A 19432-nucleotide genomic window follows, 5' to 3' on the forward strand; every position below is an offset into this window, starting at 1 on the left:
ACCCTGGATCATACGTGGGGGGAAGTCAGTTATTATAGCGCAGGCCGGTGGTTTATGAGTTGGGTTTAAAATCCAATATCAGAAACTACATCCAAGGACAACTTTTGGGTCTCGTCTGGTTAGCTCGGCAGCTGCACGGGTGAAACCGTCCACATAACACCTCCTTAACGTCAAAAGTGAGCGGGCAAGAGAAGACAGCTGCTGTAATGTGCAGGGAAAATGTTTTTACATGATATTTGACTTGTGGCTGACACTAGATATTGATGGGAAATATATAGGAGGCTATACTTCCCATATTCATAAAGGTAGAAGTGCTGTTCTTCAGCGGCCGCAGTCATTTCCTGGGACAGTGTGTGTGCTGGAGTTTTTGACCACCCCAAACTGCAACAGCTTTCTTAAACAATCTTTGTGGGGCTATAGATACAAGAGGAACACCCACACCTGCTCACTTCTGCTCAGCTGTGATAGCAGAATATTTAAGAGTGGAAATCAGTCAAATAAATGAACGCATGACATGGTGAGAAAAGATCTCACAGCAGCTGATACCCCTGACCACTTCAGAGAGAACTCACTGCTGACCTTCTCCAGTCCACAGGGTCTCAACAGCACACACACACACACACACACACACACGCACACACAAGAACACCTCAGACATAATGATTGCTTTCATTGTTTCAGTCTGAACTCGTCATGCAGTGTAGTTTAGTGACTTCGGATACTTTGACCGTGCATTCGGTAAACACAGCTGCCTGTGTGACATGACATCTTTGCTGTGCAGCCGTATTATTACTGTCATTACACGACAAACAGTCAGCGCTACCAAAACACAACTTACACAGAAACACACAAAACTATTCTCTCAAGATGGATCGTAGGGCCTCAGTGATAATTATGTGACAATGTTTATATTTGGCTAATTGGTTAGTTTATTAAAGTAGGAACATTTTGAGAAATTCAAATAAGAATGTCCAACAGCATGAAGAGACATTCACATGAAGCTAAGCCTTTAAAATAGCCACAACTCATATATTAAATCCACAGATTTTAAACTGTGAAAAGCTGCTTTTGAAGTGCTTTGAAGCTAAAATATTTCAAATTTAATGACTGATTCAAAACCTCTCTTATGATGACCAGATATATAATAGTTTCAGCACTGATAGATGTAGAAATCTAGTTATATTTGTGGACTTTTACACCTTTATTAATAGTGGAGAGGACAGTGGATAGCATTGTAAACCTGGAGAGAGTGGGGGAATGACATGCAGGTAAGGGGCTGCAGGCTGGAATTGAACCAACCGCTTTATGGGCACGCAATTTTACCATTGGGCTAAATCTGCACCCCAGCAATCTACTATTTAAACAAATATGAAAAAGCTTAATTTGGGGTGTATCTGACTATATGCAACTGATTCATGAATACCTGAAAGCGTCAGTGTCTTCAAAGATAAGGAGATGGAGATTTTGAGACTTTTAAATGTAAACTAATAACGTATTTATTCAGTCTGGCTTTTATGTAGGGTTCAACAATTGTCTTACTTTAATGTTTATTTATTATTTTGTTCATTTTAACTATTTGTTGTTTTATTTATCTACTCAATTGTATTGATCTTTTTAGGCATTACTTTATCTTCAACTCTCATCCTTACCCTTTTTTTGATTATTTAATTATTCATTTATTTTAACTACTTATATTCTTAATGTTTATTTACTATTTTGTTCATTTTGATAATTTGTTTTTTATTTATCTATCTTCAACTCTCATCCTTACCCTTTTTTATTTATTCATTTATTTGAACTACTTATATTCTTAATGTTTATTTATTATTTTGTTCATTTTGACAATTTGTTTTTTATTTATCTACCTTTTATTTTAAGCACTTATATTCTTATTGTTTATATGATGATTTAACTAATTTTAATGACATATTTTATTGTTGCTGGTTGTGCATTAGTCTCTATTTTAAAATCCATTTCTGTTTTTTAATGTCTTGCTATTATTTTACTTCTGCTTCTTTCTTGTTGTCAATCGCTGTGAAGCACTTTGAATTGCATTTGATTTGAATGAAAGGTGCTTTATAAATAAAGCTTGATTGATTGATTGATTGATTGATTGATTGATTGATTGATTAATAATTCATTCATAAAGAAGGAATAAGTTAATCATAGGCACGTTGGTTATAGTATGGTGTGCAAATCATCTCTCAAAATATAAATTGATGGTCTAAATGTTTGAACTCTAACTTGTTCCTGTTTTATTTTGTTTTTAAATACATACATGACAATAATTAGATCAGAAATAATGACATCACATACCTTCATTTTCAGATGTTGGACATGCCACCTGTACAACCAGATCAAATGTTCTGTCTGGATTTTCCCTGATGAGAAAAAAAAAGAGACTCTTAGTTTACACTATCATGGGCAACAAGTGTGTGTGTGTGTGTGTGTGTGTGTGTGTGTGTGTGTGTGTGTGTGTGTGTGTGTGTGTGTGTTTGGTGTCATTTTAAGTATCTCAGTATAATTTTGGTAGCATGCATGCCTTATTTCTAAGTGTGCAAACTGTCAGTAACTCCTAGCTCAGCTGCAGCTGACAGTGCTGCAGAGTAACAATGGTCACATTTCTAATATGTGGACTCCCTTCAGGTCCCAGGACTCGGTCAGTCGGTGTCGTGTCCACATGTAACCTATTTAAAGCTGCCTGCTGGGCTAGCCGAGCTGCTAAGTGCTGGTCAGCTAGTAGACAGAGCAACAGACTGACCCAAATGCTGTGAAGCCAGCTGGCCTGGCTGTTAAATCCACTGCTGGAGATGGCTCGCGTTACGCCGAGCATACCTCCACATATCAGGGACGCGTCAACGCGTAAAGGCACCACGACAGCTCTGTACCAATAAGAGAGAAAACTCAGAGTCTTACTTTATTCTGCTGTCCATGTTTTAGCTACAACATCGCGACAACTCGTTGCTGTCTGCTGCTCTGCTGCTCTGCTGGCTGTCCGGGTTTATCCCCCCTCGTCCTCGCTGAGTCCCTCCAACCCTCCCTCCTCCTCCTGGTCTATCTCACACCGGTGGGAAGCTGCCCCGGCTGCATGCTCGTAGATGGGGGTAGTAGTGGTGGTAGTCTGCGCCGTCCTGCCCCCGGTAATGAATCTTGAATGCCCCAGCTCAGCAGCAGCACGGTGTTATTTCCCACAACAAACACACTCCAGGAAGTGCTGTCAAAGATCTGGTGACGTCAGCGCGTCAGACCGTCAGACGCGCACCTTGCTGCTGCTGCTGCTGCTGCTGCTTCTGCCTTCGAGCGTCTTTCCCTGAGTAACACACACAATGCAACACACAGAAGACCTGAGCGCGTGATTCATGCCTATCATATAAAGGCGTGTTTCCCAATGAGACTGCATTAGTACTGCAGCAATTACGGAAGCGTCAGCTGTTAGCATTGACTCCCTAAGTGGGATGATATGAGGGGTCCTTGTGAGGGCTGCCAAATTGAGAAATAGGTTTAACCAGTGTTAATTTTTCATTTGAGCCACATGGGAACTTATGAACAACCTACAAACACATCATGCTATCATCCTATGATGTTTATACTGAATTCGAGTGCAAACTGTGGCATATGTATCCATCCAGAAGATATGGAGTACCTTCAACATTCATGACTCACCATCACCAAGGCATTGGATAAATGAACTAATGTCTTACTGCATGCCTGAAAAGATACTGTATAACATAAGAAAAAAACCTGAAACCTTTAATAAAATTTGGGATCCCTTCCTTAATATTTTGCCATCTCTGGGGCAAGCTAGCAAAAGTGCAGCTCTTCCTGGACCAACATAAAGACCACCAGCTGAAGTATGTTTGGATGAATGTAGGTGCAAACATGAAAAACAAACAATTGAAAGAGCCATACAAGGGTAGAGGGTGGGTAATGGGTGGGTGGGGGGAGTGGGTGTTAAAGCAGCATTTTATTTTATTTCATTTCTTCACATGATTGCAGTTGACGCATGCATTAGATAATTCAAACTCAAGCTAGATATGTGTGTTAAGTACATTTGTTTATATGCCATTTTATTTTATCTTCACGATTCTTAAATTACTACTTTGAATCTACTTTTTTTTTCTTATCTTATAACTTACTATTATTTCTCTTATTTTGATTATCATTGTTATATTCATTGCTTTATTCAGCTACTTACCTGTTTACTCATTAGAAGTACATATATACAATTATTTTATTTAACATTATAATCTTTTATATCTATTTATTTGTGTGTATGTGTGTATGTATGTATGTATGTATGTATGTATGTATGTATGTATGTATGTATGTATGTATGTATGTATGTATGTATGTATGTATGTATGTATGTATGTATGTATGTATGTAAACATGAAATAAGTTTGAAATACTGGACCTGTATTGTAAAGCTTGCGTTTTGCCATTAAAAAACAAATCTTGAAAAAAAATAAGTTTAACATTCATGTGATGAAACTTTTCTTGCTTTCTGAGAAATATAATGTCAACATTTACTCTTTCAGGCCCAATTTTTTTAGATAAACACAAGGTACTTATGCTGAAAGAAAGGATGAGTGCTTCAGTGAAGAAACCCACCCCACTGTACCCTTTACTGATGATAAGTTTAGTAGCCTACCCCAAAATCAGAATCAGAATCAGAATCAGAAATACTTTATTTTTCCCGGGGGGAATTCAGTCATTACAGTTGCTCCTATACTCAATAAATAAGAATATCAAATAACATTAAGATAAGAAAGTAACTAATAATATATAAATACAAATACAATGAAAACAATGATAACAAAAGTATGTACAGAAGACAAAATAAGCTATGTGAAAAATACATGGTTGAAGTCCCCGGAGATCAGGAAGAGGACACTCTGGTGGTCTGGAGTCTTATTATGGCAGTGTTGAGAACGTTGGATGCTGTAGTTTTCATCATTATATATAATAACTAATAATAATGATTATTCTATATTGTATTTAAAGGCGCCTTTCAGAGCACTGAAGGTCACCACACAGGGCAGAGTTTATAAAAGAGAACAATATCAAATTAGTCTGATAAAATCAACAAGACATGATTCAGTGTAAAGAAACAAGTAAAATGAGCAGGATAAGGTACAGTGCAGTGAAGAGTGGTCATCAGAGTGAATATGCCATGGCTCCTGATGTCCCCCAAAGCCTGAGATAGAAAGGACAGATAAGTAGTGAGAGCCAGCACATCACTGGAGTTATCAAGTGGGCTCCTCTCTTCACTGATGTTTCTTTGAGTTCGGCCTACGACACCTCGGAGAGGCTAAACAGTTAACTCTGGCGTCCCAGATAGGCGTCCCACTGTCCATGATATCCACCAGCAGACCACCCCAATTTAATAACCCATACAGTACTGCCACGTTCAAGGCCCAGGCTCCATAAAGCAAGCTCCGGGTAGTGACAACACAGATACTATCTGCTCTTGCACCTGGCACCTAGAAGCCCCCACCACCCAACACACAACAGGAAGAGTCTGCAGCTAGATATAGAAGATTATAGAAGTTAAATTGAGTAGTAGAACTGGAACCATAGAGCTGCATGATGTACAGAGATGAGCCCTTACAACAGTTGGGCAACGCAAGCAATATCTTTGCAAGGGCCTTAAGTTCCTATAGTAGTGAGGTAAATCTGTTTTCACTTAGCTTAATCAAATGCAACTATCTTTGTAAAATTTCCCCCTAAAAGGTCCAGTCCAGATTGAGTTTAACACCTGACATTTGTTGCATTATTCCAGCACAGGAGGCCTCTCTGCTCAGACAGAAGCTGCCACGTGTTGCCTGCTGTGTGCACATGGAGGTGACGGGGTAAATACACAACGCACAGAGGGAAGTATTTGCCTTTGGAGGTCAACAGGAGTCAAACTGCAGATTCTGTTTTCTGGCCTTACTACTATTACTAGTAAGGCTAGTCATGATCCCAGTTTATCAAACTCTGGACACCTTCTCTGGAACCTTTTATTTATTTATTTATTTATTTATTTATTTATTTATTTATTTATGTATTGTGACATATTTCTCATTTATTTATTAATGTCATTATCATCATTATTATTATTTTATTACTATTATTATTATTATCAATTATCTTATCTTTACTGATCTTTATTTATCACTTTCCTGTCTTGTTTTATAGCTTTTCAGGGTGTCAGGTGATTCAGGGGGTGATGGGGATGTACGTGTATGTGTTTGTACTTGAACCTCCTTATTCAAGCATTCAAAAAAAATTATAAGTGAAGTTTAACAAGAACAAAAAACAACAATAACAAAGCGTTGAGCTTGTGGGAGCAGACTGCAAAAAGCATGAAGTTGCAGAGTAATCAGTGTAAGTAAGATTGATGACATTAGACTGTGGTGGACAGTAGAAGAATAGTATAATCTTAATTTAAGCCTCCATAATTATAGTGAGTCATGTGTAAATGCTACTTACTGTAATCACACTGCAGCCCATGCATGTAATAAATGCTGAAATTGCAACACATTATTCGATTACATAAATTTGGGGATTACTAAAAACAGTCTGAGCCAAACACAAAAACATGCAGACTCAGCTTTTTAATGGGGAAATACACCAACATGATACAATGTTCATTAATTGGTGAAACGACTGATATTTAGTTGGTTTTAATTCCTCTTTAGGTGAATTATCCTCTTATTGTTTGCATGTTTAAGCAATGTTTGTCCCATGGTAAATTGAAACCACTGGCTCAGAGTTACTTCTCTCCCCTCTCCAGAGAGTCTGACTGGATCAGAGCCAGATTTCTTCAGGCTCACTGCAAGGTAATTAAGTGGCAGCAGAGTGGGGCATGCTGTTTCAGGCATCCGTATGAAATGATAATGGCAGGGTTGCTGCCTTAACGTAAAAAAATAACAACACAAAATGACACACAGACACACAAAGAAACACAAATAAAGCTCCCATGAGTGTCGGGCTCTGGAAGCTGGTGAGAGCTCCACATGGCAAATATCTGTAAACAGGAGTTGTCCCTGAAACTGATACTAAAAATTATAAAGTGCCTCATTGTCCGTCTGAGGCCTTGAAACTATCAGACCGCGTTATAAAGTTTGTCTCAGTCAGATGAAGTCCACATCATTGAGCTGCTTGGATTAAAATCTCACAACAAAAACACTACATAACCTTGACTGAGCCTCAAAGTCGCGAGCACCAGACCTCCCTGGGTCTCCTGAAATGTAAATCTTCAAAATATCTGCATTTTTCAGACTTAATGGAGTTGATATTTCAGCTTCAGTTCGTATATAGCGGCATATAATTTTTCTCCAGCGATGTGTAATTTGTCTTTGGGTAAATTGACCTCACAATGTCAGTCAAAAGACACTTGTCAGGTCTCATTACCCAGAATTCTTAGCAGACACATCATCAGAGGTGGCTTACAGCAGTGGATAACCTTGAAAGGACTCATTAATGTCCACTCATCAACCTTGCAGTGTTTTGTCCAAGACACTATTTGACTGTAATATATAATGTATGCACTTAAACTCTGCAGGAAGGTGTCATTGTTTGCTCTGCAGTGGTAGTGCAGTGAAGGAGAATAAGGTCTGACTTATACAGGGGGAGTGTGATGAAGCCCTGTTTATAGTTATAGAATTATATGCATTTAAACATAGCATCAATAGATAGATAGATAGATAGATAGATAGATAGATAGATAGATAGATAGATAGATAGATAGATAGATGGATAGATAGATAGATAGATAGATAGATAGATAGATAGATAGATAGATAGATAGATAGATAGATAGATAGATAGATAGATAGATAGATAGATAGATAGATAGATAGATCCCACTGTGTATGTTTTCAATAACCTGGTGCAATTTTCTCTGTAATAACTTACCTTACTATCTATTCATAAGATGTACATAGTGCATAAATCTGTAATATTTGCTATATTTTATTTTACCTGAATTATTACTATTATTATCATTATTATTATTATGTATATTTTATATATATATATATATGATTATTATTATTAAAAACAGTATCAATATCATTATTATTATTATTATTATTATTATTTTTTTATTATCTATTTATGTTTTCTTTTATTTGAATTTATTTTTATTATTATTATTATTATTATTATTATTATTATTATTATTACTATTATAGCTGTTGTCACTATCATTATTATTATTAGTAGTAGTATTTATTTATTTATTTATTTTCTAAATATTTATTTATCTAATTTTTAAACATGCATTTTTTTATTATGATTTTAATTATTATGATTATTATCATTATAATCATTGTTATATTCTTAACCATGTAAATACATTGTTGTATCCTCCTGTACAGTGTTGTAAGCTGCTGGAATACAATCATTTCTCCCAATGAAGGATCAATAAAGTATATCTAATTTAATATAGATAGATAGATAGATAGATAGATAGATAGATAGATAGATAGATAGATAGATAGATAGATAGATAGATAGATAGATAGATAGATAGATAGATTCCATTAGCTTGCTTATGTTGCACAATCCAGTTTAATAATTCAATAATAAGAATGCTCCATGAAGACTTGTTTATCTGTTGTTATTTATGCATCAGTATTTATTCATGAATGCATGCAGCATGTTTGTACCCTTTAGTGAGGTAAGCTCACTCTCTGTTGGCTGGTGTGAGACAGCAGGGGCGCTGTGTGCGCGAGTAGATCAGTCTTACGACATAGGTCACATGTCGTCACTTGTGTGACGTCGCAAAGGCGGAAGTACAACATCTCTGTGCAGGGAACACATGAGAGGAGGAAAGAGAAAGTTGGAGAAGTATCAGGAGCAGTTTGTTAGTAGAACATGGAGTGTTTACATGTGTGTCTCTAAGTCTCTGCTCGAGCTTACACAGTCAGAAACATGTTCTCTAAAGGAGAACAACTCTGACTCTGTTTTTAAACCAGCGGAGTCACTTTTACAGGAGCATGTTTCACAAACACTACCCGAGCAAAGCCTTCATCAGCAGACTGATCCTCCTCCAGGTCAAGTTAAACACGAGACTCTTAACAATGTCAGTCCCGAGTCTGTCCGAGGAGAGGACCAGGAGCAGTCTGCAGGTCAGTGCAGACCGGAGAGGACCAGACCTGAAGACGAGCAACGACCGGGGTGCAGCAGAGATCACAGAGGAGGAGAGGGACATCCACAGAGCCCACACAGAGGCTTGTGAGGTAACTGGAATCAAATCAGAGCTGTGTGTCTCTGGGTGAATGTTCTGCATGCTTTCTTTTCCTGAAATGAGATGTTGATATAATTTCCAATAAAATAGCTTAAAGCAGGGGTTCCCAAAGTGGGGGTCGGGACCCCATTGAGGGTCGCGAGACACTAAAGGGGGGTCCTGAGAAGTCTTGCAGAAATTTTAAAAAAAGTTTAAATAATCTATTATTTCATATTTTACCCATTGTTAATATATTGACAAAAGCATCAGTAGCAGCAGGTTAATTCATAACAGCACAGGAAACACAACCACATGTGCTTGTAGATAAGCTAATTTTCTGCAGACTAGCTATATTAAGTAATTAAGTTTGGGAACCTCTGGCTTTAAAGCATATGTAAATATAAAAATGCACCATGCACAAGTCCAAAGAAACACTAATAAAGTAAAAATTGGGCATCATTTGCAAATATTATGACCACTTTTAGAGCTCTAATCATTACATATTTTTTGTGTCCTGTCATAATATTTAATAATGCATGTTTAACTTTTAATGTTGACCTGATGGTACCCCAAATTACTTACTGTTTTATATCTCAAAGAACTGTATGTGTCACGTAGGGGGGAAGACTGAAGGAGGACTTAAGACCAGATTTAAAAATAAAAAGGTATTAATAAGGTACAGACCAAGCGGCAAACTCCGGTCTCAAACGATGAAGCCAATGCGGAAGTGATATAAACTGCAATACATCGAAAATCCGCTTGAGGCTGGCTGCAGAAACACCGGAAACTACATAGATATGAATGGGAAAAAGACGATCTTTGCAGCATTAATAAACATGTTTACAGCCTGGTTCAAAAAACGGCTTGGCCCTACAACGCTAATCTCTCTAATGGCATACACTGTACGGGGGGTGAATTTTTTTCTAACGTGACGGTTAAGAAGATATTAAGATTATGAGTTTTGCCCAAATAAGGACATGACTGACGTGACTCCCGGTCGGGAACACACAGCCATTGGCTAAGAGACTCACACTACGTCACACTCTGCCTAGTTGAGTTCCGCATTACCAATATGGATGCTGCCGTCGATTTGCTTCAAAACAGCTCTCAGGAACAGATGGGTGACGTCACGGATACTACGTCCATATTTTTTACAGTCTATGGTACAGACAGAACTACTGAAATGTCTAATGTGACCGGTTTACTCCTGCGTTGTGTTGTGTGATAACTGTGACACCAGGATTCTGCATCTCCGTTTATTCCTGACACAAAAGACAAATAGACCTCCATGTAAAAGGCAGCCTGCTCCATCTTCTACATAAACAAAATCACATCACATCCCGTGCACGTAACTTAGCACAGTCTGCCGTGCACGTTAGCTAGCTCTTAAAATATTACAAGAAAATAAAAGTCTCTACATGACATTAGAATTAACTCAGGTTACCTACAGAAAATATAACACATTGTAATATATTTGGGAACATAGGTACACACAAAACAATTAAATAACTAAGATAGATTACAATAATAACAATAGAGACCCAATACTAAGGGGAGAGGGAAGGCAGGAAAACAAATATAAAGAAATAACCACAGAAGAAGAAATTCACAGGAAGGAGGAGCTGCACATCAACAAAGTCCGAGGTCATACAAGTAATTAAACATCAGGTATTTATTGTGTAATTATAAAAGTAAAGGAACTGAAATGTATAGATACATAACTGAACCTGTTACTCTAACAAACATAACCAAAAGTCCAAAATAACACAGGGAACACAAGGAAGACTGACACGCAGACATCACAGGAAACACAGGAAACAGAGAAACTAAATACACAGTAATTAACACAGGTGTGAACACAGGTGAAACTAATCAGGTAAATCAAAAGGGAGGGAAACACACAAGGATAGGAAGTTAAGCTATGCTGGAAACACAGGGATCAAGAACTACAAAATAAAATCAGGACTACAACACAAGACATGGATCACTAAACACAAGGGAGACAAAAGATAACTTATAACAGAATAAACACGGGGAGGAACCAAAGCATGAAACACAAGGAAATCAAATTCATGACATTACGTTTTCATGATGATATCTTTGTGTTTAAAATCTTAATCAAAGTGATTAAAGCTGCTGTTGGTAGTCCTTGAATAAACATCAGTTCAGGGAGAGATTTTGAATGTCAACACTACTCCTCCACACCAGATTTCCCTCTCACTACACCCCTCTGCTCCTGTAAGCCCCGCCCACAAACATATCGTAGTGCACGCTCAATCAGGACAATGTAGGAGGACCAGTCAGGAGAGTGGCTCTGATTGGTCAGCGCTGATGGGAGCGATTGGAAGTTATAGATTGCTGGATACAGAGGCAGAGGAAAACAGAGGTCTCGCCATAATTTCAAAATACCTCATTTATTGATGGCTGTTGATGAGTTTTTGCCAAACACAGCACAAAATAAGTAGGTTTTTTTTCTACCCCAATCCTACCAACTGCAGCTTTAAGTGCTTTATAAAAGGACCTAACACAAAATTAAATCTGACATTTAGAAGTGACATGTAACTGGACATTCAATCAATCAATCAATCAATCTTTATTTGTATAGCGCCAAATCACAACAAACGTTATCTCAAGACGCTTTGACAAACACAGGAGGTCTAGACCACTCTATGTCAAATTATGAACAAAGACCCAACTTCAAGACAGGGTAAGACTCAGTCTGACCCCACCTTAATCCATCATGAGCATTGCACCTCGCAGTATTTAGCTAGTTACAGTGGAGAGGAAAAACTTCCTTTTAACAGGCAGAAACCTCCAACAGAACCAGACTCATGTTAGACAGCCATCATGCCTCGACCAAGTTGGGTCTGGAAAGACAGATAGAGGGGAGTAAGAGAGAGAGGTGATAGTGATGAGACGAGTCGTAGAAGCTGTTGCCGCTGGAGTCCAGATCGTCCGCAGCAGGAGGACGTCTACGGCAGCTCAGAGGAACCTACGAGACAAGGGAGCTCAGGGACTCCAGAGAGGTCTATGGTTAGTAACTTTAATGGGACAGGCAGAGTTAAAGTAAGTGATGAGGGGGTTGGGGGGAAGGGGGTGAGCTAGGATCCCAGTGTGTCAGTGTGCCAGTTCCCCCGGCAGTCTAAGCCTATAACAGCATGACAAAAGCTGGTCCAAGCCTGATCCAGCTCTAACTATAAGCTTTGTCAAAAAGGAAAGTTTGAAGCCTACTCTTAAAAGTGGAGAGGGTGTCTGCCTCCCGGACCCTGACTGGTAGATGATTCCAAAGGAGAGGGGCCTGATAACTGAAGGTTCTACCTCCCATACTACTTTTTAGAGATTTTAGGTACAACTAGCAAGCCTCCATGTTGGGAGCGTAGAGTTCTAGAGGGGTAATAGGGCACTATGAGCTCTTTAAGATACGAGGGTGCCTGATTTTTAAGGGCTTTGTAGGTTAAAAGAAGGATTTTAAATTCTATTCTACATTTTATTGGGAGCCAGTGTAGAGAAGCTAGCACTGGAGAAATGTGCTCCCTCTTCCTAGTTCTAGTCAATACTCGAGCTGCGGCGTTTTGAACTAGCTGAAGAATCTACATTACACGTACCAAACAAAATATCAACACACAACGTTCAATACAAGGGTTTTAGTAACTTGCACCAGTATTCAATATTTTCAGGAAGTGACATGCTCCTTGGAAAAACAAACTCCACATAGGCCAAATATCATCAGTACAAATAACATCACACCGGCACAACTCCTGTTTACCTCGGCTGATATCAGTGGCAGTATGATAATACACCAGCTGTTATACATCTCCAGAGCCAGCTTGTCTCCAGGGCAAGGTTCCCCATGGGTCCTTGTCAGAGTGATATTTTACTTTGGGTTTAATTACAGCGGTGAGGATTATTGTTGGAGACATGCTTTAATTCTTTTGATTCAAACCTCCTCACGTATAAGAAGGACTCTGAAATTAAAGCTTGAAGCTGTTTAGGCTAAATCAATTTAAATACTGTAAATGTAGTAGGTTCGAATTCTACTGAGAAGCGTTCCTTTTTTACTCAATATAACTGTCAAATAGGCTTTTGTCAGATCCTTCACATCCACCCAATCCTTTCTTGCGCCTCCATCAAGCGGAGACAGCGAGCTCTGTTCTGATCACAGTAGTACGTAGGTGTCATCTGCATGCCTTTGGGCGTATCTGTTGTAAATATTGTGCTTCTGAGTGTGGGTGAAACTGAAGCAAGTTGGCCGCGACTTAAGGAGAGCGGTAGGGCCTGGGTGGGAAAAGCACAATACAGAGAGGGGGCCCGGCTCTGCCAGCTTCACTATGTGGTCCTGGAATGCCATGTGAAATGACAGGCTGTGTCACCAAAGAGCCCGGGGCTTTTTTCCCCTTTGTGGCCTGTCAGAGCTCACCAACTAGTGGGCTCTCAATTTGAAACAGACTGAGAGGTGACATTTCCTAACTTCCTGAGGGATGGCACGGGGAGTTAAGTGTTTTTCTCGTTCAGAAGGTGTTTTTGTTTTTACACAAAATGAGTAATTAGTCAGAATAAAAGAATGATTGTGTCGTTTTTAAGCATATGAAATATAAAAAACAATGCTACCAGTTGATTAATCATTGCAGATCCTCACCCACAGAATGATGCACAAAAGAGCACTAATTAATAAGAAACATTATCAGAGTGAGGCGGTCTTACATCTGTTTCTATGCATACAGGTCATGCATTCCCTCTTTCCCTGACCCACAGCAATCTGTCTGCATGTATACATTCACATTCAGCATTGTGCTTTGTGTCTGGGTGTGTAAATGTGCTGTATATGCGGGGGTCACACACCGCCGTACCGGTTTGTATGTCATGCTAATTAAATAATAATACCTTCATTATGTTCAGGCAAAGAAGCAGATGTATGTCGACCCTTCCAGTGGGTACAAGGTGTTCACAGAGTATGCCCACCTTCAGAGAGGGAAGTGCTGTGGCAGCGCGTGCAGACATGTGAGCACTTTGTTTTTTCTCTTTTAACAGGTTGTGTGTTTCTCTGTTTTTATTCTGTTTTTGTCTCCGTCGTTCAGTTTCATCCTGTCCCTTCCTCCTTTCTGTTCTGACCCTGTTTCCCAAAAGTGTTCAAAGTGTTTCTTTTAGACCCCGGACTTCACGTTGAAACAAGTTTACATGCATCATAAGGAAAGGATGGTGAAGTGATATTTTTATGGAATGGTCAAATACAAACATTTACAATCCACTGGCATAATCAGTCCCTCCAGGATTTCGCAGGATTTTTTGTGATTGTTGCGTCCCCAAAAAGCCTGATTTTGCGACAGCTTTTTGAAAAAATTGTGGTGAAAGTTGCAATTTTTTTTTTTGCTTTTTTCCCCCAATAACATCTCAGGGGCAAGTAAATACACTAAATTACAGTTGTTTTTAGAAAGCATTCTTGATGTGGCCACTGACTGTATTTTGATTCTCTTGATTCACAGAAAAATGCCATGAAAGGACTGTATTGCACATTTACGACGGTCCCTGAATGCACCTCGCAGCGACTGATGTACAGTCAGTTCACGGCACTCTGAAATTAATCTGCATCTTTGATGACTATGAGTTGATTCAAACTTACTAAATGTGTCTGATGTTTCACCAAACTGGATTAAATCAAGCTGTAGACGAGGAGCTTTTTACGGTAACCACGGCAACAACGTCAAACATCAAATAGTAAACAGACGTCCCCCGGTTGTGTCTTTGTCACTAACACATACCGGGGGTAAAAATCATCAATGAAGATGAGACAGATGCATGGAGGTGAGGAGAGCTGGTTCATAAAGCACACCTGCTGCAGGTAGAGACCAAGCTAACACTGAGCCCCTCAATCTATAAATAACAACGTTGTCATGGTCACTCGTCCTGCCTGCTGTCCTCTCTCTCTTCACCCGTTCTCTGTGCCTGTTTTATGTTGAAAAGTGCCGATCAAGTGAGGACTTACGTTTATGTTCCAAGGAAGTCAAATTGATGACAAAACCGATGACGTTCAGGGGCTGAGATTGAGGTGATTGGTCAAATTTGCGGGAAAGTTGCGGTGATTGTAAAAAATTGCAGGGCCGCGAAAAAATCGCGCTGATTGGTTGAATTTGCGTTGATAGTTGCGATCGCGAAATCGCAACTTCCTGGAGGGACTGATGATGCAGGTGCTGGTGATGAAGGGCACATAATAACTGTAATTAGTAGGGGTAGGCATAGATTTTCGTATAATCGGCGAATAGATGTCAATGATTATTGAGAGTATTTGGGTTTGAAATGCCCATTCCTAGTAATTAGTAGGGGTGCAACGGATCAAAAAACTCACGGTTCGGATCGGATCACGGTTTTGAGTCACGGATCGGATCATTTTTCGGATCAGCAAAAAAAAAAAGAAAAAAAAAAAAAAGAAGACAAGACAAATATAACTTTGTCCCTCCATTTATTTTGTAAAACACTTTGCCCATTAAATAAAAACAACATTCAACTCAAAATGTACTGCATGTGCAAAGCACCCTATCTGTGGACCCAGTCCTGCCTCATTCACTGCATTTCATGGCATGGCAAGTGAAGGAGCAGAGGAACTTCAAAAGGTTCACTCTATTCTTCTTTCAATCGCTGATTTTCACCGTCCACTTTTCTTTGAGCTGCAAACTTGGAACACACCGTTTTATTCTAGGGTCCTACAGCTGGCAAAGTGCCAACATGCGAACTGCTCTAAAAACGAAAGTGAAAGTTAAAAATTGCACTTGCAGCATTGGACTCTAACTCGGGGAATCCACAGGATGCGTGTGCGCCGCGTTACGGCTGCGACACAGCTCTGCTCCGTCCCGGGGCTTTCGCCCTGGTCCATAGGATGCGTGTTTGGAGCGGGGCGCACTCCGGAGCAGGAAACTCAAGATCCTTTGAGAACTCCAAAACGCGCGAGAACAACACAGTATAAACTTTTCCTCGTCCATGGTGTCGGATATCTTTTGAGACTGACGTCTGGCCCGATGCCACAGGTTATGACGTAATGTTGAAGAAGTGGTGAAATTTACGATCTTGTGTTTGCACATGGTGTTTATTTTGAAAGTGAGCGAATGTTGCATACGATCCTCGTGCCTGACTTCCGGGATAGTTCGATCATTTCTGTGTCGATTGACGCGTGCTGGGCGCGGGGAGCGGCGAAAATAGACTCCCCGCGTATCTCTGGCAGAGCGGCGCGGCGGAACGCTCCAGAGACGGAGCTGAGACGCGCCGCAGCGCGCCCTGTGGACTCTAGAGCATTGACTTGAATGGGAACCTATTTGCTGCGACGTGCGCGGCGCAGCCGTAACGTAACGCGACGCATCCTGTGGATCTTGGGCTTTAGTGACCCAGTAACAGCCTGTCGGCGTATTGTTGACATGGAGACAAGTCCTGGTAAACACCAGTGACCCGACCAAAACACAGAGTGAAGGAATAACAGTTCGGGGGGCCACAAATAGGCGGCCGGATGTGGTCCGCGGGCCGCGTATTGACGGCCTCTGGTCTAGTGGGTGCACGACGGAATTTCATAACGTGGCTAAAGCACATTCAGCATTGACTGTATTTCACAGGGAAACCAAAATGCTCCCATACATGTGACTTACAAGATGCAGGAGGGTTTTCAAGTCCCTCTGCTCCTTCACTTGCCATGACTACCGCTGCGCTTCACGAGTGAGTGTGGATTCTACATGCGGTCATCACGTGAACACGCGCAACTTTTTTCATCAACCGATCCGCGGACCACGTCCGTGCCAAGCCGTGGAGAGGCATCCGTACGGATCACGGATCAACGATGATCCGTTGCACCACTACTAGACGTACACCATTAGTGCTGTTCACTACCCTCACCAATATGTTTTTATTAAGCATATTAGGACTCAGACAACAATGTTAGTCTAGTATTTGACTGACAACATGATGGCAGAGGATGTAACATAAGGGAGAGTCATGTTTTTAACATAGAGCTAGACAGTAGACGGACAAACAGCCCAACATGATGGCATGACTCAAACTGATCCTCCTTTTGTTCACATGACCTGTGATCGCTCCTCATGAAGGAGAATCACATAACAGGTTTGAGATTCTTTAAATCCTTTGGAGCTCAGCAAAATTAAACTGTTTTAACTTTGGAGCATTTTCATCCATCGGTGCCGTCGCTGTACTCTCCAGGCCTCACCTACTTCTAGCGCCCGGCTCTTTTACCCTGGAATGACATCTGGTTTGTTTTCTACCATCTGCTGAAGTCCGTGTGGATGCAGTAATACGTGCTGCACAGACAATGATGCTGATGATGCTAAACCTTGTAAAATATCTGGTGTAATCGGTAACACCGGGGCTTTACGAGTGTATTAACCACTGGGAAACTTTTCTCACTGCGGTATAAACCAGACCAGGTCTGCAGAACAAACGGCTTGTTTTTTTCTTCCTGAACCAAACACTGAGTTTATCACCAGGGAGAAGAATAGGTTTATGATTTGCCCTTTACGATACTGGCTTTAGTTTCAAACAGGGTAGGAATAAAACTTTTTAAAGTTGTTTAATAGCTCACACATAATCCTCCAGGTATTACTTTGTAAGATGATACCTTTTAAAGTTATATTTTTGGGGCTTTTTGCCTTTATTTGATAGGATAGTGAAGAGAGACAGGAAATGTGGGGAGCAGAGAGGGGGGAAGACATGCAGGAAATGGTCGACCAGCCGGGAATCGAACCGGCAACCCCTGCGACGAGGACCACAGCCTCCACACGTGGGGCGCCTAGACCGCTAGGCCACCAAGATGATACCTTTTAAAAGTTACAGAGAATCAAACTGAAGCTTGTCTTGATGGTTTTTGGTAAACACCTGAAGATAGACGCTGCAGTGATTTCACGATCCACTCATTCTGAAGACACTTTGGGAAACAGGGCTCTGTTCTGCTCACTTTCACCTCCCTGTCCTGCCCCAGCCGTGTCATATCATCCATCCCGTCCCGTCGTGTCTCTCCTCGTCCACTCCTGCTCCTCTGGTCTGCTGTTGCTCTCTACACATGTCCGTGTCTTGTTCTCTGTGTGACGGATGTTCTGCTCCACATGCTGCCGTTTAGCACCATTTAATTATTTCATTTTCCCCCCTCTAGTGTCCATATGGCCAAGTCAACGTGAAGGACCCCGCCATGAAGAAACACTTTAACTCTCTGTTTTATGTATAGGCCTGATGTGACCAAGGTAAACCCCTGTTTGGAGTGGTTCCTTGTCTTCAGCCTATCCTCATTTGGACTACTTGAGAGTCATTTTTAGCAGTGTACTAAATGATGAAATATGGGTAGCATCTGTGCAATACCTACCTCATATGAATCACTGTTCCTCGGATTGTTTTCATTCTAAGACTGGAAGGTAGGAGGATCCTTTCACTAGAACTCCATGTAAAGTAGTCTTTTATCAAATTGTGATTTTGCTGGTTTTTTTCTGATATATTTCTCAAATGTCCAATGAAATGCCTTGAGCTCCTTTTCTGGTTTCTCTTTACGACTATTTAATATTTTGTGGTATTCTGCTCCTCTGATGCATTTATAAGGGTGGTGGGAGTATGGAGATGAAAACTGAAAGAGCATTTTAGATCTTCGCCCTCCAGATAAAGGGCATATGAGGGAAAGTAGCTGCAGATAGTCAGATGGAGTCTTGTGCTCTCTTGCTTTGCATCTCTTGTTATTTTTTTCTCCCAAATGTACAACTGCATGCATATTAGCATCATTTACACTCCACAAGTGCTCGACTTAACTGTCTACCTTTGACTGAAAAGCTGTGTTGTTAAAAATAGGCGGGGGCCAGGGGTCAGCCCATACACTTGGCTGCGCTGCTTTTTACACCACTTGATGGAATCAGGCTGTTAACAAACATGCCGTGGACATCAACAGCAGCCCTCCCCACCGGACACGCAGCTCAGCCTCCTGGCAACACTTGGCTACAGCAAGCTCTCCCTGCGGCTGCTCTCCTGAGCTGCAGCCTAATGAACTCCTGGGCCCTCTTCTCCCAGCCCTGCAATACATCAGCTCATGTTCTCCAGCATGCTTAGACGCACACATGCATACAGGCAGTCTTACTCCATCACAACACCCTGTGGCTCCTAATAGGCCAATATAGAATAAAGGTTGCACTAAACGCTGCACTTTGTAGCCCACAGTAATAGCACAAGGTAAGGTCAAGCGCTCATGCAGCT

The 19432-nt window shown here is 40.6% G+C and overlaps 2 protein-coding genes across 3 annotated transcripts in view; one reads left to right on the forward strand and one right to left on the reverse strand.

Moving 5' to 3' along the window:
• The window catches only part of dennd1b (DENN/MADD domain containing 1B), a 182549-nt gene extending 179314 nt beyond the window's left edge, over positions 1 to 3235 (reverse strand). Inside the window, exons 1-2 of one of the 2 annotated variants that reach the window (XM_034675967.1) lie at positions 2917 to 3205; positions 2317 to 2381 (exon numbers count right to left, since the gene is read on the reverse strand). In XM_034675967.1, the coding sequence (XP_034531858.1) occupies positions 2317 to 2381; positions 2917 to 2933 (82 nt within the window). In that variant the 5' untranslated portion in view covers positions 2934 to 3205. Of the gene's footprint in view, positions 1 to 2316; positions 2382 to 2916 lie in introns of both variants that reach the window. The other variant, XM_034675968.1, reaches the window with a different exon arrangement.
• A 5519-nt stretch (positions 3236 to 8754) lies between these two features.
• c2h1orf53 (chromosome 2 C1orf53 homolog) lies at positions 8755 to 18726 on the forward strand. Its single transcript, XM_034700093.1, has 3 exons — positions 8755 to 9230; positions 14114 to 14215; positions 18354 to 18726. Exons 1-3 carry the CDS (start codon positions 8988 to 8990, stop codon positions 18423 to 18425), a joined length of 417 nt encoding a protein of 138 aa, XP_034555984.1. The 5' UTR covers positions 8755 to 8987; the 3' UTR covers positions 18426 to 18726.
• Positions 18727 to 19432: the final 706 nt, after the last annotated feature.

This window comes from Notolabrus celidotus, chromosome 2 (assembly GCF_009762535.1).
Source record: "Notolabrus celidotus isolate fNotCel1 chromosome 2, fNotCel1.pri, whole genome shotgun sequence".
NCBI classification, from domain to species: Eukaryota; Metazoa; Chordata; class Actinopteri; order Labriformes; family Labridae; genus Notolabrus; species Notolabrus celidotus.